Source organism: Psittacula echo, assembly GCF_963264785.1.
Source record: "Psittacula echo genome assembly, chromosome: 5".
Lineage (NCBI taxonomy): Eukaryota > Metazoa > Chordata > Aves > Psittaciformes > Psittacidae > Psittacula > Psittacula echo.
In genome coordinates this window covers 73,496,133-73,523,533 of record NC_137739.1, presented here as the reverse complement: position 1 = coordinate 73,523,533, position 27,401 = coordinate 73,496,133, and the positions used below count along the sequence as shown (strand labels likewise).

The following is a 27,401-nucleotide window of genomic DNA, read 5'->3' as shown; positions in this document are numbered from 1 at the left end:
ATTGATTTGAAGCAGGTGCCGCTTTGAGGCAGTTTCTGCTATCTCAACCACCTCCCACGTTCCCGTCTGGATTGCAAACTTTTTTTTTTATTCCTCCCCCTTCCCCTCTTGTCAAGAAAATTTACAGAGTTTGTCCTTCATCGCTTTCCAAAGATAGAGCTCGTGGAAGGGAAACAGCCAAGAGATGCTGAACCTTATTGGGGTTTATTTCCCTGCACTTAAGCTGTCAGCTGTCAGGGGCGGGATTTCCTGGTAGTTTCACGTAACTGTAGAAAAGGGGTTTTTTTGTGATTTACCTGGCTGGTTCCTTTGTTTTCTAGTTCACAGAAGTGACAACATTTCCTCCTTTAAATTTTAGTCTTTGTTCTCCTTTACATATCTGGCAATGGCAAGTGGGATAGTTATGCTGTCTGAAGTGATACAAGCCCAGGTACAGAGAAGATGCTCAGTGGACCTTGATAGCCCTCGGGACTGCTGCATAGTTCTTCCCACAATGGAGGAGATGTGATTCAGGTGCATAAAACACAAAAGGGGTCTACCTTTTCCTCAAGAAGATATGCACTCAGACCCTGTTGCCTTGGTTCAGGGTCTGGGAAACAGTTCTGGGGATATTTGAGAGCAAATCTGCCCTGCTTGCAGCAGTCTTGTAAGGAAATTGGTAGCTTCCTGGTGACAAAATGCGCTGTAATTACAAAAACAGGTTATTTTGTCACCCTCCACATTAGACTGACATTTCCAAATGTGCATCTGTCCTTGCAGGGGATCACCAGTACAGCCAGCACTCATCAACAGCACACTGTGTGGACTAAGTGACCGGTCAGCTCAAAAAGCCAGCTTGCCAGGGCTTGCTCGCACATGTCAAGTCAGTCCCTGTCTCCACTCGCAGCTGCCACTGCAGTGGCCTGAGATGGCAGCTTGGCGCTCAGAGATAGCTGGCAAGGCTGCGGGGGAGACCAGTGGGACGTGTGATGCCTGTCAGCTCCTGGCCAAATCTTGAAAGACTTTTTTTCTTTCCCCCTCTGCTTTCTATTTGGCTTTAGAAGCAGGGTGTTACCTTCCTTAATGGTTTACTATATCACTTGGACAATTCTGTTATACAACTGTTTTACATTTTTGCTTTTGCAGTGTGACTCCCTAAAGGGTTGCTGTCTTAAGGCTAGAGCAGGGAGCTGAGAGTCCGAGCTCTACCTGGGAAGCAGTAACCAGCAATGGCTGGGAGATGCTGCACTGTCTAGATGTAACGTATTTCCTGCTGTTGTGCAGGTGTGGCACAGGAACTTTCCATGGCGCTTACAAAGAAGTGTCACAGTGATAATTCTGGCCAGATTGCTCACACTGCAAGAGACTGTAATGTCCATAGCTGCAACTGTGTCATTAAAAATCACACAAGTAGTGCATTGTGTTGGAGATTTCAGTCTTTGGTGAGGTTATGCTCCCTCTCCACCATGTGATAAAGAGGAGGAGCAAAAGCAGCTTCGCAGTAAAATAAGACGTGAGAGACCAGTGGGTCACAATGACCCAAAGTGAGTTAAAAATCCATGATAGAGGGGACAAGCCAATTTGTACAAGTTGCATAGAGCAGCTAAGTCCATGCACACACCTCTGCTGATATGCTCAGTTCTCAGCCTTCCACAGAAGAGTAAGCTCAGTTCATAGAATCATAGAATACAAGGTTGCAAGAGGCCTCCAGGATCATCTGGTCCAACCTTTCTAGGCAAGCATGACCTAGACTAGGTGTTCCAGCATCCTGTCCAGCCGAATCTTAAAGAAGTCTAGTGTTTGGGAATCCACCACATCCCTGGGGAGATTATTCCAATGGCTGATTGTTCTCATTGTGAAAAATTTTCCTCTTGTGCCCAGTCAGAATCTCCCCAGGTCTAACTTGTGCGCATTACCCCTTATCTTTTTCATGTGACTCCTTGTAAAAAGGGAGCCTCCATCTGCTTTGTAGCCACCCTTTAAGTACTGGAACATGGTGATAAGGTTTCCCCTGAGCTTTCTTTTCTCAAGGCTGAACAGATCCAGCTCTCTTTCAGCCTTGCCTCACATGGCAGGCTTCCCAGTCCTTTGATCATCTTTGTGGCCCTCCTCTGGACCCTTTCCAGCATGTCCACATCTTTTTTGCATAGTGGGGACCAAAACTGAGCACAGTATTCCAGTTGCTAGATCTCCAGTAGCTTTCAATGTATTTATAAAATGAGGAACTGCTAAATGCTAGCTGTAAATTCTCCCTAGAAAGCTGCAGATTTTAGAAAGTATAGCAGAAAATAGCTTGGTAGCAAAGAACAGTGTAGACTAAAGATCAAAACAAATGTCCTAGCCACTGGCGTTTCCTGTCCTGCAGCCACATTTGTTGTGTAACTGGGCTGAACACACACTGCAGCCACAATTTTAGCAGGAACCTTCATGGTGCAATCTCAGCGGGGATTTTGGCTGCAGCAATGTAAGCTGTCCTATACTGTTGCAAATTGGAAGGCAGGCTTTGCTGACCTGAGCAACTGGCTCAGACTTCCAGTAGGTGCTTCAGAAAGGCAGTGCTGTAAAATAAATGATCAGAGTATCATTCGTGCCTCCAGTCCAGAGCTTTTTCAAAGCAAGCCCTTTGAATTCAAAGCAGTGAAGTTTGCTTCTGAAGCTATGCATGTCCCTCACTTCCCCTATGCTGAGCCTTCTTTCTTCATTAGCATTCAAAGCCTAGGAATAGTTATTCCCTGTTTGATTATATCTTTGGTGAACCACTGAAAAGTAGCTGTGTTGCTGTTCAGTGATTCCAAGATGTGAAAAGCAGAGAAAATGTTTCATTCCAATTAGCTAATCACAGTGGCAGTTGGGCTGTGGGTGTGCAATAGTCCTGTTTCTCAGGGAAGGGCTTCAGTTAAGAAGTCGGCTTGTGGTTTATTTCATCTCAGGATCGAAGTAATTTTTCCCCCTTTCCACAGTCAGACATTGAATTTATACTGTTTTAAGGTCAAACACATGAAGTCATCTTGACATGAGCAAGAATGATAGTCGTCACTGACGTGCTGGCAGGTTGTATGGCCAGCCTGGAGTGCTCTCCTTGGCCTGCAAACAGCTCATGTAACCTGTTTGTGTGGCAGAGCAAACTCAGTTGTCTGACCACAGATAAAGAAACCATTTGGAGTCCAAAGGCACTGAAAAACCAACAATAAAATACATGTCTATCAAAATGTTAATCAAAGTACCTCTGTCACGCACCACCTTACCCACAGCACCTTCCTGCACCCCTTAGCACTCCCTTCCACCAGCAGCTTGCATGTACTGGTTGCTACAGGGGAGGACCACTAGGAGGAGGAGGGCTCTGGAAACCTCCCAGGCTCTTCGCTGTTAATGGGCTACGTGGTGGCTGCCTTACTTACTCATCAGTGTTCTCGTAGTCCTGGAAGAGGAAGGAAAAAGATTTTCAGGTACATAGTCATGCAGGGTTTTTTATTAGGAGGACATGGAGTCTGCTTGAGAAACCTTAAAAGGTAACAATACAGGTGAACTGGTTGCAATAAGGTTGGGTTTAAATCAACCAAATCCTGAATTTCTGCTAGATGAAGTATTTGAAAGACAGCTGATATTGAAAATCGTTATTCACACCAAGGAATAGAAACCTTTTGACTACCATATCCATCACATGCATTATTTTCCCTCTCCTTGTCTTAGTGCATACTTGGCTCATTCTGTCCTGAATAAATAAAGCAAATGACCCACAGCTGGATGTGAAATGTCATGGCAGTGCTATAGGTGAGAAGTACAAAGATATGCCCTCCGTTGTGTTTTTCTGCAGCAAGGAAGGGTGACAGTTGCTAAATTGCATTATTTGAGCATTTGTATTGCAAAATCTTTTGCTATCCCTCAGCTAGATAGTGCTACACAAATGAGGAACTGTCAGGTCTAAAAGCAAGTATGGAAATTAACCAGTAAAAATTGTTCTATACCAGGTTCTAGCTCAAAGGATACGTTTATGCTGTGTTGTAGGAAACCCAGTGGCAGTTATGCCCCTTTTAAGACTATACTGAACAGTGCAAGAAAGCTGAATTAAGCAGTTCTTCTGTGTATAGACAGGTCATCACTAATTACCCATGATGGTGAAGATAAGGGAATTCTGCTTGGCTTGTTAACACTGTGAAATAACCTATGCATCTTCAGTCTGGTTTGGCTGTTCTAAAGTTTCATGTACAGTGGCTTTAGGGCAGGAGAGAATATTTCACATTGTGTAAATCAGGATAGATAAAATTGCTCATTAACTCTATAAAAGTGCTTCCCTGGGCAAAGTCTAAGAGAAATGCTCAGGGTGCCTGTTTTTCTCTTGAGTTCCTTTAGTGTGTTCTCAGTCATTATTTGGTCAAAGTACTTCGATTTTATTTTCTTGGTGTTTGGGGTAATATCTATTGCAAATCCAGGGACAATTAGAAGAAGAGCTGATTGTTAAGGGATTATCAGCAGGAAAGTAAAACTAAGCAAGGAGATAGATAGGAAAAGGGCATTAAGTTCTGCCACAATGAAACACCACTTTGTAAGTTTGAAGGTGTGCATAGTAAGTGCTCTCAGAGCAAACTGGTAACAGTGGTTTGACTTGCTAGGAGAAGAAAAGAGCCTATGAAAGGGACTCATCTAACATAACTTTATGCATATGTTATAGCCATCCACATCTGGTCTAGTTGTATAACCACCCTGCATAGTCACCAGAAATACAAGCTTTTTCAGGATGTTAACAGGTTGGCTTGCTTTTGGCATGTATCTTCAGTGGAGATGAAATGTGCCCAAGTATCAGTTCTCCTCTGTAAACAGGAAGGGAGTGCTGGGTGATAGTTCAAGATCTGTGAGTGGTAAAATGAAACCTAATCTGTGAAACAATTTCTGGTGTTTATTTCTTCCTTCTTGAGACATCCCAGTAGTTTCAGTCTGGCTAGACACCTGCTTATAATCTGGGGGCTTCAGATAGTTGCAGTCTTTGCAGAATAACACTGATTACTAAATAATGTGTGCCAGTTTTGAGGGTGAGGGCCATCTCTTTGTTTTGTGTTCGTACAGCCCCAGGCACAGCAGGGTCCTGCCCCAGGATGGTCCTCTTGTACACTACCATAACACAGATAATCAATAATAGCAGACTTAATTAGAACTTTGATCGGTCTCTCTTCCTTCTAATTCATTGTGTTTTAAATCCCTGTGATGTCTAAATGAGGTTTGATAACAATTCTCTGTTTCTCATTTCCTTCCGTCCCATAGGAGCACATTTACAAGCTGATGAAGAGTGACAGCTATGCGCGCTTCCTCCGTTCGAATGCTTACCAGGACTTATTGCTGGCAAAGAAGAAGGTATCTGTTGGAAAGGACGTGCTTGCATCTCTTAACACTTCTTGATTCTTGCCTGCTGCTTGCTGCTAGTGTGAAAATGAAAATATTGTTTCTTTTTTTTCTTTATTTAAGAAAGGAATGAGCACTTTTTGTTTTCTTCACTGGGGGCACGGGGTACAGCATCCGTATGCACAGCCTCAGTGTGAGTTTTGGGGAAAACATGGTGACCCAAGGTATAAATAATACAGAAAATGTTTGTCTTGCACAGCTGTTGCCCAAACTCAGTGCAGGCAATTAAAATTGCATTGCCTCTTCCTCATGACAAAGATGGTGTCTGGTATGAGAAGCAGAACCCAGCAATTATTCATTACTGGTGCAAATTTCACCCATTCTGGTTCTCACAGCCCTAGCCTCACCATGTGATCTTCCCTTTGGATGCCTTACCTATAGACCCCTGCAGTGATTCCTATGCTCCTTTTCTCCCTTTCCTTTGCTTTTGGCTCCCCAGAGATGTTTCCTTTTCCTTGGAGATGAGAACTCCCATGCAGTAATCGAGAATTCCAGCCACATTGTCTTAGAGAAGAACTGGGTTTGAGCTCTTCTTAGCCTATTTGGTTTCTGCATGTGCTCTGCTAGTACCATGTTTCTGCCAGGAACCCCCAGGTCAATGTAGGAAGGGAGTGATTAGATAAGAGTTACGGCAGCTCCTGTCCAAGTGTCCCTTCTTTCTGAAGGGGCTGGGAGATAAGCTACTTGATCTCTGCATTTGTGGCTGTGTTCAAATGCTTTCTGCACCTCCTGACGTATTCCCATTAGTCTATGTGTCCTTCTGTATGCATGTGCATGCATGTACATGTGTACATGTCCCACTTACATTTGGCTTCCATGACTGTACACAAACTGACTGCCGACTCCTGCAGCCTGAGTGTGTGGTTTCCCATCACTGTCTTCCCTGCTGTTTTTCTGCTGCATTCTCTGTGTGCTGCCAAATTACATTGCATCGGCACAATACAATGAAATCCCAGTGGTATTTTTGTCCTGATTGTCATTGTCTGCCCTGAAAGCATGTATATGGTAACGAAAGGAGACAAACCCCTCTCTTTGCTGTGCCTGGGACTACTGGCAGGTGGATTAAGGTAATGAGGGCAGCCATTGGTCATCTGTTTCAAAATCTCTGGTTTGAGACAGCATAAACCAGTGCTGCTTACATTTGGAAAGGTTAGACCTGACTTAGAGTTCAGAGGCTGTGGGAAAAGAAGGAGGTGCAAGGCAAAGTCCTTTGATAGTAAAAAGCATAAAAACCTTTGCCATTTTCCTATCCCTAGCAGTTAATTGTTCCTCTTTCCCCAAGACTCCGTTGAGCCCGTGAAGTGCCTAAAATCAGGAGAGTTTTCTTCTCCCAGCTGAGCCCATTCAAACCGGAGGTGGTTTAGGGGGGTTTTTTTGCAATCCTTGTTTCCTGTCAGATCAAGCCCTGGATGTGACAGCATGACATCCTCATCCCCCTGCAAACTGCCAGAGGAGCAGGTATTGGTGTCATGTTAACACAGCCATGAAAGTAAGAATCAAATTTCTTTTAGAAGGAGCTGTGGGTGCATGAGTAAACATAGCAAGGCACAAAAAAAGTCAGGAGTAGATCTGTGCAGATGTGTTGTTCACCAGGCTTCACACAATGCGGATAGGGAGTTGATATTACCCCAGAATCTGTGAGGTTCTTTGCAATCACATTGCATTGTGTTGTGCAAGTGAACATTTTGGAAACAGTTTATGTACAAGAGATGCTGACAGAAAGAACATGAAGATTCTGTACTCTGAGCTACATGGTAAGACCTTTGTTGCGGCTTTGAGAAGCATCCCTTTAAAATTCCTCTAAATAGCTGCAAAGGGAGGGAAGGAAGAGAGAAGCCTGCATGGATGAAGGATTTGGTTTAGAGCCTGCATAAAAAGTCCTGATTCACTGATGTGGGTAGAAATTCACTGCAGTTGTTTAAGACTTGATGAGTATATCTTTCTGGGGCATGAGTGTGTCTTGTCCCAAAGACATTATCTTAACATTGCCTGTATAGCACAGTGATATGACATAGCCTTACTTTTATTACTGAAAATAAGTTCTGTCAGAAGCACAGCATGGTAGACTTGGGCTAAAGGAGTTGCTTGCGCAAAGCAAATGAACCTCGCTATGGCTTGAGATTTACACATGAATATTTTGTGGAAAAGTTTATGTCATTTGGGATCTTTTGCCCTCCAGCAGTGGGTTGTGGCAAGGTAAGAGGGCAGGATAAAGGGAAAGATTGACTGTGTGACTGGAGCCACAAAATCCATGCACTTCCCCTGGTTTCCCCACTTACTTTCTTGTGTGACCTTGGGGAAAAGAAGGTTCAACTTTGCATACCTCATATCCTCTTCTCTGTTGAATGAGAATGATACTAGCAACCTGCACAGTGGAGAGGTGGCAAGGGTTGATTAGTGCCTCAAAACATGCTTGGCATTTTTGAGATTTGTGAGATACTATAGGTTTCAAGAGTTACTTTTTTTTCCACACTGTACAATAACCACAGATGTGGGAGCTTCCCCTCCCTGCTCTGGGAGAGCAGTAATGGAGGGCAGGAAGGGAGGAGAAGTTATGGGTCAGGACTGAGATGCAATGATGGAATTATGAGGGGGGACCAGGGAGGATAAAAGGAACATATTGTTCACTCCACTAACTGATGCAAGACAGTGGATGTAGCCTGTGTACAGACCAGCATACATGATTTCTTAATCCATTTTAAACTTTTTTTCGCTGTTCTTCCCAGTGTCATTATTACAAATAACCACAGCATTATTGGCCTCAATCCTGCAGATTCATGGTGCTCAGTGGGGAACATGAGGTTGGCCTCCAGCAAGGGTGTGATTGGAAGCAGTGAGCTTCAGAGGGGGAAAGCTGGGTGTAGCTCCCTGCCTCACACAGAGGTCCTCCTCCCCTGCCAGGCTGGAGAAGAGGAGGAATGAAGGAAGAGCCCTGTCCTCAAGAGGAATAGCTGTACACCCAGCCTGATTCAAGCTCTGTGCCTCCCTGCCCAGTCTTCCCCCTGCAGCAGGTAGAAATCATGGGGCTGCTGAAAGCGGTCAGCTCAGTGGTGAAGAACTATCCAGGTGGTGCTGAGATCCCAACCAACTCATCGTGGTTTATCTGAGTATGTGTGCAACACACCCCACTTGTGCTGGGCAGTCACATGTCAACCTGCATGTAGATAATGCACGTTGCTGCAGACTACAGCAGGTAATCACCACTGTGCTGCGACCCAGCCCTCCTCCATGGTAGCCAAAATGGTGGCTGGCTGTCCTTAGCAGCAAACCTCAGAATAAGTGCCATGACAAACCTCCTTATTCAAGGCAAGGAGGTGTTCAAGCTGGGTGATGTGACTGAAGAGCCAGGGTTTATGCACTGGGGAAAAAGCAGCATAGATGAGTTAGTGCACCATGAAAGGGGCTGCACAGGAGCTTTGTCAACAGTGAAGGAGCAGCCAGACACATGCTCTGTTAGATATTTTTGAGGAGAGGGAGAGAAGGGAACAGAGGAGACCTCAAGGCACTTCTCATTATTCCCTGTAAAGGTGCAACAATGACATGGGTGGGCATCTCTGCATTAGCTGAAGCAGCATCTGAGGTGTCACAGCACCAGCATTCATGTCAGCCTGGCACAGGATGGCTTCCCATGATCCAGCCCTGCCCACAGGCAGGGGAGCATCCTGAAAAGGCTGCTGTGGCTGCATTGCAGATGGGCTGAGAAGCCATGGGAGTGAGCCCCATTACACCGGTGGAAGAGCAGGTTGGTTTTGCTTGGTTTAGAGCAGTTTTCCTCTCCAGCTGGTTCAGAGAAGGGTGAGTTTTCCGTGGTCCTGCACAAAAGGGCACAAAACATGCAAAATCCTGTTCCAGCCATTTGGTAGCATTGTACATGCCCTTTGCTTTCTCGCTTTGCACTGGTGTACATGTGTTCAGGGAAGGAGAAAGAGATTTTTGCAGACCTGCAGTGCAGAAGAACAAGCTTCTGGATATATTTTCCTACCCCTTTTCATATCCTTGGCAAAAAGCGTCAGCAAGACAATGTCTAGGAGCTTCATGCCATGACGAGCAGGCTCCATTTTCAGCATAAACCTTTTGAAGCATTGCTTTTATCCAAATCTTTTGTCCTGACTGCTTTATACTGTCAGGAAGATTCCTACTGCAGATTCTGTTCCCATCTTGATCCCATCAGGGCACACATGACCAGTTTGATTCGGTGGCAGGACTTGGCTTGAGTGTTATGAAGATGCTGAGCAATTTTCTTGTAATTACTTTTAATAATCAATGCCAGCTGGTTTTCATAAGTTTTTTTCTACTTACAGTGCTCTGTGCCAGCAAAATCTACACAAAGGAACTTGAAATTGGGATGGCTTGGTAAATAATTGATCATGGAAAACAGGAAAATTTGGAAGAGACAGTAAATAATTACAGAACAGCTCCTAAGGGGTGAAATCTATTTTTCTGCACCTACCTGATCTGAGAGGTTTTAATGTGCAGCAGGGGTAGTTGTTTCAGGCTTTATCCAAATGCACACATCCAGAAGCACCTAGGAGGACTGCTTGACCTGGCACGCACGCGTTTCTCTGCCTTTCCCTTCACAGTCGCAGTGTGTGTCTGTGCAAACACTGCCGTGGTGCTGCAGCAGGCACAGCCCTGGGGTCCTCAGCCTTGTCAGACAGGAGCCCATATATGTTCACAGGACTGAGAAAGGTCTGACTTGGTCCCTTTTCTTGTTTTCACTTTGTTATTTTTACATTTCCTTCCTCTGCTGTGCATGCGGCCACACTCCGCACCTCCAGCCACACTGGGGGGATGCGGGCAGGCGGTTACCTCCGCAGCAGGCTGCCAGCCACGCGGTCTGCAGGCGAGCAGGCAGGAAGAGCCAGTGACCTATGCAGCCAGCACCCATACCCGCTGCCATTTAAACTGCTCGAACCAGCTCATCACTCTGCAGCCAGCCTGCCTCAGCTGCTTCTTATTTTACTAGAAAATGTCACGCTTTGACTCAGAGCTGGATGCTATGGGGATGAGCTTTCCACGCATCCAGCTGGTCCCAGCCTGCCATCACTATGCCAAATGTGCAGGGTTGCTGCAGTCTGTGCTTGCAAGGCGCTTGGTAGGGTGCTATCAGTGCTCTCTGTGCCTGCTTCCCCATGCATGTCTTCAGCTGTCGTAGGGAAACAGCCTTGTGGGTGTCCCCCCTGTGCTCTCAGAACCCCAGCAAGATGCTCATCATCTTTAGAGACCACCAGCCTGCTTTCCTGCTGGGTGGGAAGCTGCATCACCTTGCAAGTAGGAAAACCAGAGACACTACATTTTGACAGCAAGCACAGGGGCACAGTGTGGTCCGTTTTCAGCAGCTCACTTTTTTGCCCCAGTGCATGGCAAATCTCCACTTAAAATGCAGTCGGACCAGATGTTGATTTTCAGCCCATGGCAATAGGATGCTGTAGACTTCAAGTGCCTTGCTGCCCACAGGAATCTTGCAGAACTTTCTGTCTTTTCTTTAGGTGTTTCTTCTCCTGGGTGAAATTGTGTCTTTAATTTGGCTGCTGGTAGGTCTTGCCACTTCTGCAGGAGTCCAGCACAGAGGCCAGCACATGGCTGTGCACTGCTGTCCTCAATCGTGCTCGTTCTGACACGTTCAGCCAAGGCAGTAGGATTGCAGCAATTCTCTGTCACCTCTGCCAACCCGGGGTGCAGGGACAGCTCTGAGGCTTCTTCAGAGAGGGGATCTGTGATGCTTTGAGCACTTGCACTTTGCCATGCTCAACAGAAGAGTGAGGCTGACGTTTCTTTTCCCTTTCCTCTCCTCTCACATGCAGGGAGAGGCAACTAACCCCTGGGTTAGTGCATGATAAATACACCTTTGGGGAGCATTGGACTGGGTACATTACTGCTTTCCTTCCAGACAGGAAGCCTGCTTTGTTGCTTGGCACATGCTCTAGGACCTTGGCTCCACTGTCAGTGTTGGCTAAAATGTAGTTTTCACTTTTGGTTCCGCCTTTGGGACATCAGAGCTGGTGGTGTGTCATCTTCAGATGGTTATAAATAGGGAGGTTGCTTGACTCTTTCTTTTGGACAAAGAATATTGCTTTGGACAAAAATATTTGCTTTGAAAGAGCCTTATGTTCTATTCTCATCTCTGATGATGCAGTGAGGAGAATCAGCCCCATCTCTGCTTCGTATGCTTCAGACTAACCTTGTAGACCATCAGAGGGCTGTGGCAGCTGTGATGAGCATGCAGAAGCATCAAAAGGCTTTGCCTAGACTCACCTACACAATTTCTCATCCAGTTTTTCTGATATACTTTGGCTTCCTTACATCTTCTCTATCTGATTTTTGCGCTGGTGGTTTGTCCTGGGGGTTGTTACTGCAGCTAAATCTGTGGCACACGATAGGGCAGGTAGGTACCTCTGATGAGCACCTACAGTGCAACGCTTGGTTCCAGTGCAGTGTCAAGCACCCCCATTGCTTTGGCTTTCCCATACATGTAGCTCCTTATCCCCCCTTGCTGCAGTTTTACTTTCATCTTATCACCTCCATTTCACTGGCTCACCACATTAAAGTAAGTTTCTCTCCTGGAAATCAGCAGCAACCACAGCTTTGTGACTGCAGTGAGCTTTCCTTCATGTTACTGAGATTCTTCTCTATAACAATGTTTTTCTCTTAGATATTCCAGCAAACATGCCAATAAATTATTTAGTTCTTCCCTGTTAGTGACAATTACATCTCCCTTGTGCCAAGTGAATGAAGCGCTGTGGTGAGCAGCCTTCTCAGGGATATGTTAATAAAGCCATGATGCACACGCTTGTCTTCTCACAGTGAAGTTGGATGTTTTCTTGCATATGAATAGTCCTGTACTCCAGATACAAAAATACAAGTGCCCCAGATCTGCCTGTATCTTTCCGTGACCTTTCACAGGCATACCTATGCTGTCATGTGTTTTGATGTAGCCAAAATTACTGGAAATGTGCTTCTACCTTCTGGATAAATGGAGAAGTGTAGGTTCCCTGGCAATGATTTCAGTGGCGGTTTTCCTCCAGCGCTGTGTTCACTCACACATTGCTCTTTAACACTGTAAAAGTTACTGTGGGTTTTTTTCCGTCTCTCTAAACCAAGTGGATGGGAGCCTCCAATCAGCTGTTTGGCAGATGTTAACCAGAATCAGAGGTCCCAGCTCAAACAACCACAGAAAGAAAATTCAGTGAACAAGAAATCAATACCAATAGCTGTGAGACGCAGCAATGCACAGACCTGTTTGAACTGATCAAAAAACTCACAGGAGAAAAGGTGACATTCTCCGAGAGTAGAAGTAGTGATGTCTCTCATTCTTTAAGGGGTTTTAGTTTCTTATGTTTGCTCTTGCAAACATTGATTTCTGCTTTTTACATTTCTTTACAACATTTCCCCCTAGCTGCTTCTTTATATTTTGCTGCTGTTTTGAAAAACTGCATTTAAGCTGAAGGGTTTTCTTCTGTATTTTTTTTCTCTGCACTTTTTTCCCTGTTAAGCCAGAGAATGAGCAAGGTCGTAGAACTTCTCTAGAAAAGTTCACCCGCAGTGTGGTAAGTTCCTTTCTTTTTCCCTCCTCCCTCTCCTCAGAGCTTCATTTTCACTTGGGGGGAATGTGGATGCTTGACTTTTTATTACATCCTTTATTTTTGCAGCTAGCATTTTTGCCGATTTTGGCATTTAATACTGTAGCTCATCTAAATTGTAGCCCTAAAGAAGGGGGGAGGTGGGTGGGCAAGAAGCAGAATTCCATAATGCTCATTCTAGCTTATCATCATTGCAAAAGCAGATTGACTTTTGTCTAGAATTAAATGCAAGGTTGCCTTTTTGCTGTGCTCCCACTACAGTAATTGTTGTGGCTTTTCCTTGCGCAATGAAGTAGAAGAGCATGATTCTCATAGCGCCATTGCAGCAGTATCCATATGGTTGTATAGTGCATGGTTAATGATACCATATGCATATACACATCCATATCCACCCACAGCACTGCAGCAGCTTCCTCCGTTGCCCCCCTCTGCCAATGCTTATGTAAATAGTGATGAGTGATACCCCTTGACTAGTTCGTGATGCTGATACCAGAAATTGAGTACAGTAACAGCAAGAAACATGACACTGTTAAACCTTTTAGTAAGGGGACAGTGGGATCTCAAGGGCAGTCAACAGATGTCCTTTCCTCTATTGTCCTTTACCAGTGTCCAACCTCCAGACAGTCCTTCCAGGTGGAGGCAGCTGGTCCAGCTGGGAAAGGATGCTGCAGCACAGGGCAGCATTGGGCCAGCCAGGGATGCTTCTTTCCAGCCCCCCCAAGCAGGACCCCAATGCTTGGGCAATACCCACTTGTCCCGCTTGCTTTCAGAGATCTGCACGTGCAGCAGATTTTCCAGAGAAAGAGAAGAGCAGGGAGAAGGGGCAGGACCAGGGGCAGATGCTGCAAGTGGGGTGGAGGAGCAAGGATACTGGACAGCACAGAGTGGGACAGACTGTGCATGGGACAGCACAGAGCAATCACAGATCTGGAGCTGAAGATGCAACAACTGTCTCAGTGAGGAATTACTCTTACGTTGCTTAGTATCAAGTAGTACACTTTGACTTGGTATGTCATATGGTTTTGGCATAATGCTATGGTCTTCATGTATCACCCATCATTAGTTGCAAGGTGATACTGGGACAGCAGACAGTCATCAAGTGGTTGATTCCCATAGAAGCTACTGTACAGAACAATGTTTCATAGAAAGTTCATAAACCTTGTTAGGGCTTTACAACAGCTTTATAACGAAGGCATGCTAGATTGGACAGGGCCTTGAGCAACCTGGTCTAGTGGGAAGTGCCCCTGCCCATGGCATGGGGGTTGGAACTGGATGATCTTAAGGTCCTTTCCAACCCAAACCATTCTGTGATTCTGTGATTCTATGTATATATACGGTACATATATTTGCATTTGTGTGTATGTATGTATATTTATATATACACTAGATACATACACATAGCATATAAATATAAAATATTTGTACATACAGATAGAAAAGGGGTAACTGCTCAGGTAAGTGTGAGCTGTTGTAGAGCAAATAAGCCTATAGGGGTTCTTTCTGATGCTGTCATGCCACTGCACAAGCAAACCCAAATGTAACACGCAGAGCTTTGTAGTATATCCACTGGCAGACTTCCTGGGGAATGTATTTATATAGCTAATGCATATGCACACATTTAAAATATGTTGATACAAAATATATCACTATGCCCATCTGCATATTTACTACTTTCTAAGAGTCTGCCAGAAAGAGGAATAGGCAAGATTCTTTTCAAAACAAACTATGCAGAAATATTTACACCGAGTGGTAAATTCTGCTCCCAGATTTGCCAAATACATGGAAGAGTAACTCTCACTTTACTAGACTGGCTGGGTTTATAGTAACACAGCCAAGGACGGATTTTTCTCTTGCATTTGATTTGAAGGGTAACTTGACAAGCTCTGTTTGGGATGGTAGAATTATAATCTAAGTACCTGTAAAGAAAATCCTTGTAGATTGGTCGGCTTTAGTTCATTGTTGTTTTACTAGCACGCATACTGTAAACATTTTCTATAATTTTTCTTAATACAGATATAAAATGTCATCTTCCAATGGCATGGTAGCTAACAGAACTAGGAAGGGTCTGAATTTTTCATACTTTGCATTATGGCAGTTTGTCACTACCATCAGATGAGAAAATAGTCACTCTGTTGGCGCGTCATTACGTCCTCAGAGGACTGCATTACCAAAGTGATAACTTTATGGCGTACTCAGAGAACTAAATTAAGACAAAGTTAATTCTGCATGCTCTAGTTCTCCAAAGTGCACTGCATTCCCCCAACTGTGTAGGAGTAGAGCAATACAGCAGCCTTCATTCCCAGAGCTCCACTATGCTTTAGTGATTGCTCGTTACAGGATCACGTATTCTAGCTGACCCTGCAGTGTGCTGAAGTTAAGCATATGCTTAAGGTTTGGCTGGAAAATCTTTGGCAAGATTTTCAGTGATGATTCATCTTTTACTTCCAGGTCCTTTCAAAGTACAAGCTGATACCTCTATGCAATGGCCAAGAAGGGGGTTGTGCCCACCACTGGTTGGGTCCTCCTGTAGTGAAGGGTATAGTTTGCAATGCCTCCCTGTTTGGGTTCCCCTTGGAGCAAGGGATATCTGTCTGACCTAGTGCCCAACATGCCAGACATCCTCAACCTCCTCTGCTTACCTGCATGAAGCGTGGCATCAGTATATGTTTCCTGGAAGCCCGCCACAGCAGCCTGGACAGTAGTTGTGTAGTGGCAGGACCAAACATCATGGTCATCAGTCATCTGGTGGACACCAAAGGGCCAGTGCTGGAGCAGAGGGGCAACAGATTTCTCCCCTGTTAAGGCTTTGAAGAGTCCTCAAAAATACATGGGTGGCATAGTGGTAGGATAGATATCACCCCTTTGGCTCTAAGCCAGGTTCCCATGCCATGAAATCACAGGTATAAAGCTAGACTGGTTCTTCCATGATCTCTATGAGGGCCCTATGGAAGGGTCAATCTCAGTGAGCTGCAGATCTGACAGTCTATTGCATTGGAGCACTTACTAATCCACCTCATTTAAAAAATGATGGCACTGCACATAGTGGCAGGTTTATCTTATTACAATTTCCCTTTTGAATACAGCGAAGATTGACATTATGAAAGCAGAGTTAGCCTGTCGTCTCTCCCAAGTGAAGATAAATAGCATCATAAAAATCAGACATCATGTATCATATATGTTATAAATAATACCTGGTATTGAGGTAATAACTTAATTTTAAAGACACACATACACACAAATCCATATATCTACATCTCCCTCTTCTGTCATATTTGATCATCTTACTAATTAAAAGGAGCCTGCTATACTATTTTTAGCTGTGCAGTCTCAGCCTAGCTGTTTAAACCACTGTAGTTCCCCATCTGCTTTAGAAATGATTTAATAATCAGATAGGCAGAAGCTTAGTTCTCATAAGCTGAGATGATCCTTCAGGGCCACGCGTAGAAGGAAAATATATTTTAATAAGTACACTTAGGGAAGCCACTGCTGCTTTTGCCTCACAAAGGAAGCCACCAAGTCTCTGCTTAACTTGTGCTGGTGGACATATATATATAATAAAGGGCGAAACAGAAGGGAGTTCCGTTGTTACGTCTTGCAGCATCTTGATTATTATCTTTAAAAGCAGCAATGGTCACTTCACTAATAACAGGGATTTTACCTGCAGATACCAGCCTTGGTAGGAAAATTAGATAAGCCTGGGCCATGATACTCAGAGATGAATCCAAACTTTTCTAAAATTGCTATATTCCAAGGAAGGAATTTCCCCTGTAAGAAAACTGGCGCTAAAATTCCTGACTCAGTATCAGGGTGGTGACTCAAAGCTGAGAAGATCTCTGTGTTTTACTCCCAGCTGACACTTCTTCTAAGAACAAGAGGTGCGCCCATATGTACAGCTTTTGAGAGGATCAGAGCTCTCAGTCTTCAGGCTTTCAAGGACAGGAGAGTGGCCAGACCAGTGATACAGGTTTTGTTCAGTATTTTCACAACTCCTGTCTGAACCAACTGACTTGGCATAGTGTTTGTTATTATGTTGCCATAGAATGGGTCAGGTTGGAAGGGTCCTTAAAGCTCATCTAGTTCCACTCCCCTGCTGTGGGCAGGGATGCCTTCCACTAGACCAGGTTACTCAAAGCCCCATCCAACTTGTCATTGAACACTGCCAGGGATGGGGCAGCCACAGCTTCTCTGGGCAACCTGTGCCAGTGCCTCACCACCCTCATAGTAAAGAATTTATTCCTTATACCTAATCTAAATCTATCCTCTGTCATTTTAAAGCCATTCCCCCTTGTTCTGTCACTACTTGCCCATGTAAAAAGTCCAGGGACTACCTAAAGAAGGTAAAGGTTTTGTGCCTCTCTTTCTGAGGACAGAGAGAATAGTTGTACTACCTGGGAGAAGTGAGAGGTGTTTGCTGGCCAGAGCCCCTCGTGAAACTCAGCCCAAGCAATGGCAGCACCTGGCAGCTCCAGGCAAAACCAACATCCCAGCCAGAGAGTGCTGCACAGGACAGGGTAGGCAAAGATGCAAATGCCAGACTTTGAACTGGTTCTTGGAGTCTGCGGGAAGCCTGTGTTCCCTGCCTTCTTCCTCAAGCTGTAACAGTACAGCACAGTGTATGCAGAGGTGTGATGTGCACAAGCCTGTCATGGCTGCCTACAGCCTACACTTGCACATGGTGAGCTACAGGCTTCACTTTAGCTTTCATCAATACAGGTGGTAAAGAGTATAATACTTAACGGGAAAAGGAGCCCTCCTGTTAAGTCGTAGAGGAAATGTAAGTATGTCATGAGACTAAAAGACTCAGATTTATTTTAAAGTCAGCATAGTAGAAGACACCAGATACAGAGGTGTGGAATGTAGCAAGCAGTCAGGTATGAAAAAGCAGGGAGCTTTTCCAAGTAGTAAATTCAACTTAGTGCAGAAAGAGAATAAGGTAAAGGAAGAGGTGGTCTGTGTTTGAGCTGCTTGGGAAGTAGACTGTAGATTAAAAATATAGAATGAAAGTTTTCTAATGAGCTTACTTTAAAGAATTCTGGACATTATGGAACATTTTGTATGGGACAGCAAGTCAATGAAGACTGAAGACTGTCTCAGTTCGCAGGCATAGGTGAATAATTGAATCGGCAGACTGGCCCAGCTTCATTAACCATAGGAGACAGCGCTGCAGTAGGCAGAAGCTGGTAAGCAGGAGCTGCTGTAGTCCTTGCATTAGCAACAGCAGGTTGGGTTTGTATTCTTATCCAGAAGCACTGTAGGTTTCTTATGCAAGAATGATTTTTCCAGGAACAAGAATACAACTGGAGATCTTGTATTTGATATAGTTATAATGCTTAGTGGCCAGTATGCTTTCTGTCTGGAACCTGAAACACCCTCCTTTTCCTTGCAGTGGTGCAAACTGGCATTTTCATATAGCATTTCCTCTGCTTTAGTTTTCTGGTATCTTTTCTTATTTTGTATTGAACTATCCTTGGCTCAGGACTGTAAGTGCACCTCAATTCACTCCTAGACAAATCTGTAGTCCTACATTTAGTTTCAGTCCCACGTATATCTGTTCATTTACATTACATAGTATGAAAGTCTTGGTGTCTACCCTGCCTGCCTGCCTGGCTGTCCCTTCCTAAATTCTCTTAGCAGTCTTGTCTTCAAGCTCTGTGTTTGTTACCCTTGTTCTTCCCTGACATCGTTTTCCCATTTCTTGAACCTTAGTTTCATCCTTTGGCCACAGCTACTGCCTTATGCTGGTTTTTATGTCCTCTCAGTTTGTCTGCTGTTGAGTCAGAGTCCAAGTCACACTTGACTGTCCTGGTCCTGTTCTTAATTCATGAGTATGGTGTCACACATGAAATGTGTTGATGGGATCTTATCTTTCTCAGGTGAAGTGTGTGATATTTTGCACAGCTGTGTGTCGCTGTGATGGGTTACAAATACTAGCCATGAACACAGTGAAGAAAGCATAAGGCTGAAGAAAGAATTGCTACCTGATATCACCAGGATTCTCTTTTTATCTGGTTCCTTGATAATCTCATAAAACTGTTGTACATTTAGCAGCTTTCCCACTTTTCACTTTCCCAGCTCTACCAGCTTGCATAAATAGATAACAGCATTTGAGGGCATGGAAAGTATTCACTACCTCCAATATCTTAAAGACAAAGGTTTAAGCCATTATGGGTAGAGAATAGTGGTTGCAAAACTGGAAAGTATAAAAAGGTGATACACTGAGATGCTGGTGAAGTAGATATCAGAACAGACAGCTAGAAGGGAAGGCTGTAGGAATGCCAATGTTTCTTAGATTTGACACCAAGGAAAGAAACCTGGGAAAAGGGTTATTTTTATCTTTGGAAAGATCCTTTAAAAGAAAATGTGCTTGCTACACTACTCCAGTCATTAGCAAATACCGGCTTTTACTGGGAAAAGGTACTTGCATCACATACGTGATGAAAAGCATCAGAATGTACCCAGCATGTGAGGGGATCTAGTCAGCATTTGCAGCCTGTTCTCTGTTCTCTTATCTGCAATAGCCAGTCAGTGTCAGTACCTAATGCTGGGGAGGACTGGGTGCATGGCCTGTATTGACTGGTTGCTGCATGCTCCAGTACATCGCGTCTGTTGCTGGTATTGTCATGTTAGCTGACTTGGTTTGGTAAGCAGTGAGTTCCATGTGTTACATGTATGCTATTTAGTCTGTTCTGTATACAGGGGCTCCTTTAAAGGATAAGTATTCGTAATTTCTAATGGGTAAGTTATTCTTCACTTCCCTTCCTAAAAACACTGCTGTGTAGTGCTGCTGGTGCAGAATGGCAGCTGCCTGCCAGCGCTGGGTGGGTGACCCCTGTGTGTACAGTCTGCAAAATGCTTTGGGATCCTTCTGGATGAAAGGCAGTACACAGAGTTCAGGACATACTTACTGTCCTTTACACACAAACTCTGGAAGATAAAAGTCAGCAACCACTCAGTACAGAGAGTTCTAGCTGCTAGCTGCAGATACCAACTCAGGACCTTAGCAAGACGTTTGGGAGGGTGGGTGGGCTTAGACTCTGCTGTGATTTCAGCCAAGCTTATTCTGACACTCCAGAGAGATTTGATATTTCAGTGGTGTTTCTGTTTTCCTCTGACTATGTAAGATATTTACACTCTGGTTCCCAGTCCCACTGAAGCCAGTTAAACAACCCGAGTCCACTGCACACAAAGGGAAGAACAGAATCACATCCTCCTGAGAGCTAGACCAGCAACCTGTAATGAGGGCCTTTTCTGAGGTGGCTTGAAACTATACCATTTTATACTGGCTGTAGTGATCCATCTGTGCCTCTATCTTCCCATTTTTATTGTCAGAGGGAGGGACAGGTCCTGTATCTGCAGCTACAGGCTGTCCAGCTGGCAGGACTGTGTTGAATCATAGAATCCTAGAATAGTTAGGGTTGGAAAGGACCTTAAGATCATCTCGTTCCAACCGCCCTGCCATGGGCAGGGACACCTCACACTAAAAACATGTTACCCAAGGCTCTGTCCAGCCTGGCCTAGAACACCCAGGGATGAAGCATTCACAGCTTCCCTGGGCAACCCATTCCAGTGCCTCACCACCCTCACAGTAAAGAATTTCTCCCTTAGATCCAATCTAAACTTCCCCTGTTTAAGTTTGAACCCGTTACCCCTTGTCCTGTCACTACAATAGAAAAGTGTTCTCCTTCAGTGTGGTAAGTGCAAGCAGTCCATAAGCTGCTTCAAATGGTGCCACAATTGGCTCAGACACTTTCTCAGATGCAAAGAGCCCACACTGCTCCACAGCAGAAGAGGATCTTCCTCATGCTGCTGGTGGAATGGTAGAGGAAAGCTCCAACCATTCTGAAGCTGTTCTAGGAGCAGGTGAGTATGGTGCTTGTGTCAGCTGCTGGTTTGTGCCATATGCAGCGGTGTGCTGGTATTTCTCAAAGCAAAGTGTAATGGCTCACTTAGGAAGCACAGGAAATCCTTACAAAATAAAATGGGTATGGACAATACCAATTTTAATTGGGCTGCAGCTCTGAACTGTTCCCATAGTGATATAAGCTGGAACCCAGCCCATGGTTGCTCAGCTCCACTGTAAGTAGTAATGGGAAGAAGCTCAGGTAACTTGTCAGTCAAGCCTTACAAGGGGAGTGGAGCCCATTCTGCAGGGGTTTGGGGTAGCTTGTGGGACTGTGCTGGTGAGAATGGGTGAGCATCCTGCATGCTCCCTTGCTTGCCCTCTACAGCCACTTTGCAGCTCCTATATCCAGTCAGTGTCAGTGTGTAATTGGTAGTATTGCCCACTATATTTTGTGTGCTGATTTATGTTATGTTCATAGTTTATGTGTCTGTGTTTATTTTGTGTTGAACTAAGTTATTTTTCTGTATTGTTTATGTTTTTAACTCTGTTTCATATTTAACTTCACTAATTTGTTACTTTATCTTATGTTTGCAATGTATCTTTTAATGAAAAAATCTAATAAAAAGGATATTTTTAAACTGACACAAAAATTAAATTTCCCAAAGATCTGAAGCATCATATAACATTGAAAACCAAACAGTGCTGGTAGGGCCAGTGCCATGGCAATCTCTTTCTTCAGAAGTAAGGTTTGGTGGCAGGACATTGTCCACTGCCAAAATTCTGTTAGCTAGAAGGAAATCCGAGCAGTGCTGTCACCACGTGGAAAACCTCAGATTGAAGCTGATGGGCAATGTGTTTGCTCATCTCCAGTGGAAATGCAGACCAGCACCCGGCCTCTGCTGAGGGTCTTACAGAGGGCTGCAGCAACGCAGCTCCCCATGAGATGGCTTCTTCTCCAGGAAGGTGATGCTTCTGGCTGGAGCAGTTTGGGCAGCATGCTGGGAAAAGGGTAGCCCTGACCACAAAAGAGGGCTAGAAAGCAAGAAGTGGAACCAGCTACAGCAGGCAAAGTCCTAAGCTGGTGGTTGGAGAGCGAGGAGGTGAACAGTCAGCATGAAAGTGCTTTGGTCTGTAATTGACATGGCAAAAGGGGAGCCTGTGCTGCCATACCAGAAGCTCCCCACGTACTCCCTCTTCCCTGTCACTGTATCCACAAAGCTCCCTTTGGGATAAATCCTGTCTGGGTCTTCAGGTAAGTTGTTGATGGCATGCATGGGAGTGCTGGCTTGTGCATGTTGGTGGCGGTGAATGCCCGCATGCTAGATACACGAACTGCACTCTGTGCTGGGCAGAGCACGTTAACGTTGTGTGAAACCACGGGCACGGGATAAAACTAAACTTTCTATTTAAAATTATTTTTAAAAGCTAGTTCACAGCCTTTGCCTTCTGTCCCAGCTGTGCAAAGTGCTGGTTTTGGTAGATAAAAGCAAAGAGCAAGATGGAAACTCCGTTGGCTCGTACAGGAGGTATGAAAGGAATGCTGTTTCCTTTTTGTGTCAAATCCCAGACATATTTTTATTCCTCTTACTTGGCTTCTTGCCTATGTTAAATTGCTGAATTCTGCTTCATTAAAATAATTGCTAATTGCATTTTACACTTTAGTTTAGTAGCTGCTCAGCAAAGGCTCAGCCATAAAAGATGCTGAGTATCTCCTGTGACCTACAGGTTAAACTTTACTTCCCTTTGCCTCAGTGAGAGCCCTGATGGTCCGCAAGTGCTGGGGTCTGGTCCTCTGCCTGACATGCAGCCAAGCAGTAGGATGCGCCACGTACTTAGAAGTCAGATTCTGGGGGCAGTTTCATAAGGTTTATTAAGAATTTCCTGACCTTTTCCTTAGGTTACTCAAAATTCAGATTTTACACTGCCTCCAAAACCTGAGGCTCCTATCATCCCAGTGCTCAGGGGTAAAAAAAATATCATTCATTCAGCTGCATAAAGAGAACTGGACATTACCTTTACCAAGACATAGTGAAGCTGCACGTGGTCCTTGCCTAAAAGCTGTGTTACAGCTCAGCTGCTTGCAGGGAATGAGAGAAAAGAAAGCCTTCTTGCATCCAACAAGACACACAGCATATGCCCTACAACATATGCCCTACTGTTTGTGCTATGCTGCTTGAGTGACAACAGTCTGGGGTTTTAATTGTTGTAACCCTAATTAGTAGTGACAAATCTTTTGCAGCTGGGGGGCTGGGGGTATCTTTAAAAGCTTTAGACCCCATGTAAAAAGTTTACCCCTTACATCCACTCTTACCTCGCCTTAAGTTATTCAGCATATGCATACAACAGAGTAAAACAAGCACTGTTGTGTGCTGAGCTTGAAATCATATGCTTTCCAAATCCCCTGCCAGCACAGCTTAGATGAAATTTCTCCTGGAAATAGGGCAGGAGTTGTTGACATTTTCCTTCAACAGGGAAAAGAGAGGTAGAAATGTGTGGGCAGTCACTGGTTTCATGCTAAACAAAGATGTATGGGAGGAAAAAATCATGTATTTTGGTTGAGCCTTTCTAAAGAAACTAGGTGTTCTTTGTGCCAAACTTTCACACTGTAATAATCTGAAACTTCCTCACTCCATCAGAATTCCCCCCGAGGGAATCCCAGCCAAGTGTCAGATGAGAGCCAACATGGCTACTCAGGTCTGAACATGTTTGGCATGTATTGTACCCAACTATGAACTGATTTACCCATGGCAAGCAGGAGCGGGGGGCTTGGACAGACAGACTGGGGTGCTGGGGAAGGTGCTGGCTTTTGGGGGTAAGCTGCCACACCATCCCAAAGGAGCTGCCATGTGTGCTATGCTTTGGCTTTTATCAGTCAGCTGGCACAAACCTCTTGTGTCTCCTGCTGGACTTTGTGCCCAAGAAGCCCTGGAGGGCTAAACCTGAAACAGAGATGCCATGGACCAGCCCCTCAACTGATGTGAATCAGGAGCAGTTCTGTGGAGGCAACTGAGTCATGTTGATTTACCTCGGCAAGTGGATCCTGGAACCCATGCAGCATTTCCACCTGTAACACAATGTTTTGTTCCCTTGTTGTTCTTTTTAGTAACAGGAAACAGATACCAGTTTTTTCTTAATGGAATGCATTTTTTTTTCCTGATCCTATGATTCTATGATCCTCTTTGTTTTAACGAGGATATCTAAGATGAGAGAATCCAAAACTGAATGTCTGCATCCTATCCACCTCCAGCCTGCAGATATTCATATCGCTTAGACCCACACTGTGAGGCTGATGCTTGTCTCCGCATTGAGTGGAAACAAAATCCCCTACATCAGTGTGCCTATTTGATAGCAAAGCTGAATCTTACACTTACTTACACCCCAGCGCTCTCACTTGTAGCCAAAAATTTCACAGCGTTAATCCCTGTATGTGATTCCAGGGATCCTTTTGCCATCTGTCATATCACAGAGGTGGACACAACAGCCAAGCAGACAGCATCACTACTTGCTTCTCACTGTCTTGAAACAGAGCTTCACACACCCATCTGTGCACACGAAGCTGTTTTGCACCTCACACTTCCCTGGTGCAGTTATCCTCCCAGACAGCCAGGCTCCGCACTTGGGACTCATCCCACCCTGCAGGCAGGAACTTTGCTGCAGAGCCAGCAGTCAGATCTGTGTTCCCAGGCTAACACCTTTCCCTCAGAATGGGGGAGCTGCAGATGGAGCCCTCCACCTTTGCCCGTGACTGGAAGCAGCTTCCCACTGGGAAACCTGTGAGCGAGGTTTTGCTCTGCACAAACCACAGCCATCAGCTCTGGCCACCTTCCCCAAGGCAGCCCTTCTGCCAGCTGTTCCCTACCCTCAGCCCAGCCCAGCACCAGCATTACCCTGTTCCCGCTTTGAACACGTGCATGTTGAAACTGGGGCTGGTTGTGGAACAGTGTTTGCTCCTCAGCCCGCTTGGACCCTGATGAGGGAGCTGGCATATCCCCAAGCTGCCTGCCTGTGAGGAGATAAGAAGACGAACAGCCTGCTGCAGATTAGTTAGAGTCTGCCTGAACAGTCATTGTACACACCCAAGGCTTACTTGGTTTTTTTGTTCCTAAGGATGTATCCAAATATAGGTGGAAACTAACATCTTTTTTCTAAAACCAGCCCTGTTATTCTTCAAAAAAATTACATCCACATCTTTCCCTTCTTTTTTCACATAAATGGGATTCAGGAATTGATAATTCCTTATCATTCTTTCTCTGGTATTACTCAATAGCAGCAAAAGGACAGCCACAGTTGCAGCCCCCCAAGCACTGCCATGTTGCCCCACAGAAGACTTGGCTGCCTCCAGGGCAGCGCTGTGCCAAGCTTCCCAGAACTGCATATAAAAATAATAGTAGTGAAGGATTAGATTTATAGTGAAAGCAAGCACGTATGCCTTAAATGGCAGCGGTGCTGGCATGTCTGTAGAGCTCAGGAGGCAGCCGTGCCCTTGGTGTGAGCTCTGTTGTAGAGATGGAGCAGCCACGGAGCTGTAACTGTTGCTCTCTGGTCCTGGGCAGGACAGTCTGAATGATGACAGCGTTTCCAGCAGCCGACTTCTGATGTACAGAAAGTGGCCAGATCAGGCCATGTGTGTTTGTGCAGCTGAGCAAATTGTGTGGTAAAAGGTGCACCTCTGGGTAATGAAATGAGGCTTCTGTAGGAAACTGTCACATCCTGCTGGAACAGCCCTAAATGGGAAGAGATTAGAAATCAGAGTGGGGGGTTTCTTTTTTCTTAGAATGTTAACTTGTTAAATAAGGCTTATTTCAAATAACCTGGTAAATTCAACCTTTCAAATTTTCCTAAGTTTTGCACGTACTCTTTTCCACTGTATCATCTGTTTTCTTTGCTCTTTTTGTGGCTCTTTCTTTCAAATAGCAATTATTAAGACTTTCTATTGCAAAAGAAAGCTTTGCTAAATATAGTAACATAGAGGAGCTTGTTTAAGAGCTCCTAGGTATTCCACAGCTCTCTGGTATTCCCTGGATGTTTATTTCAACCAAGACTTCTTTTTCTTTTAAGAAAAACAAGTCTTCTTTCAAGAGGAAAGCTCACTAAAGTAACCTAGCAGTTCTTGAATCAATTTTTCACTGTTACATCAATAATTGCAAAGCCATCAGTATCCCCTGTGGGGATAGACCCTTCCTGTAGTCTGCAAATGGAGAAAACCAGTTGTAAGTCCTGCCTTGCTCCCAAAAGCAGGAGCTGCATGGCCTAAGCCAGTGAAGGGATCCAGACGTGAAGGTGACCTTCTCCCTGGTCCTTGTTGCTGCCAGTCAGTGAGAAAGCCCACGTGGATGCCAGCAGTATGCAAGCAAGGCTGCCACGGCCATGAACCTGCGGTGGTAGCTTGGAGGAGAGCTTGAGGAAGACAGGGAGGCTAGGCAGGAGTAGACAAGCAGTGACCAAGGACACATGAGAACAAGGAGTGGGCAAAGTGGGATGGTGACAGGACAGGGACAGGCTGAGCTTTTTCTCCAATAGATGTATTTCTGATGGATGCTGTGCAGGTGATACTGATTCACAAACTGTGCAAGGGACATCCCAGCTTTCACAGCAGTGTGATTTTGCAGCTTTTCTGGACCTGGAGCAGTGCTCTGCATGGGAGCTGTGGCCTGGCACTGGCAGGACAGCCCTGGGCAGGATGAATAGCAGTGAGTGTAGGACAGGGCTTTGCTTTTACCGGTTCCCAGGTAACTGGAGACAGTGTCCCAGGAAACAGCATCCCAGGAAACAGCTTTCAGCTATAGCCACCTGGACATCACTAGCCAAAAGCCCTCCTTGCCAAACTACCTGCCTGGGGCAAAATCACAGGCACCCAAAATGCTGGGGGTCTGCTCATCCCCCATCACCTGCCTCCCTGTTGGCAAAGCCAGAATGGGCAGCCCTGGGGGAAGGTGCCTGCCTGTTACTCACAGTCAAACCATCCACAGCATCACTCACACCTCCTGGTCTCTTCTGCCTGTCTGTCTGTCTGTTCCTCCTTCCAGGGAAAGTCTCTGGCGAGCAAGCGCCTCACCGGCCTGATGCAGTCCTCCTGACGTCTTCAGCCTACTGCCCCACGGGAAGGACACTTGGGACCGCTGCTGAGGATGGGGTATTCCAGGGAGAACGAGTCCCTGCAAGGGAAAGAGCCTGAGCGAGCACAAGCGGAGCCACGCACCAGGGGACCGCCTCTCATCACAGTTTACATCAACACTTTCCTACCTGCACAGCTTTGTGAGGACACCGAGCTCTGTGCGGGTACTTTGTTTCTGACCAGGGTTTCGAGGAGCACTTCACCATACGTAGAAGGTCAACAAGGCAAGGGCTTGCTGTCATGTTATTTAAGGGAACAGACCCGACCACAGCTTAGAGAAAGAAGAGCTGAGAGAGACAGGTACTTTTCCCTCATCTCTTCTCTCCATTGCACAAACATGGCTGTAATAGATGGTGCCGCAATCTCACTTGCTCCCTTTCTTGTGGTCGTCTGGATCCAATAAAATATCTGCTGGAAGCTGCTTCTCCTTCTCACAAAATCTCAAATGAATTTCTGCTGCAGATTAATTGAGTTTAACTTTGTTTTTCTT

General features: G+C 45.2%; 1 protein-coding gene across 5 annotated transcripts in view; it reads left to right on the top strand.

Moving 5' to 3' along the window:
* RGS6 (regulator of G protein signaling 6) overlaps positions 1-27,001 on the top strand; it is a 103,027-nt gene extending 76,026 nt beyond the window's left edge. For 3 of the 5 annotated variants that reach the window (XM_080617983.1, XM_080617986.1, XM_080617985.1), the window contains 2 exons: positions 5,236-5,325; positions 26,823-27,001. In XM_080617983.1, the coding sequence (XP_080474109.1) occupies positions 5,236-5,325; positions 26,823-26,873 (141 nt within the window). In that variant the 3' untranslated portion in view covers positions 26,874-27,001. Of the gene's footprint in view, positions 1-5,235; positions 5,326-12,866; positions 12,921-26,822 lie in introns of all 5 variants that reach the window. The other 2 variants (XM_080617984.1, XM_080617982.1) reach the window with 1 other exon arrangement.
* The last annotated feature ends 400 nt before the right edge of the window (positions 27,002-27,401 follow it).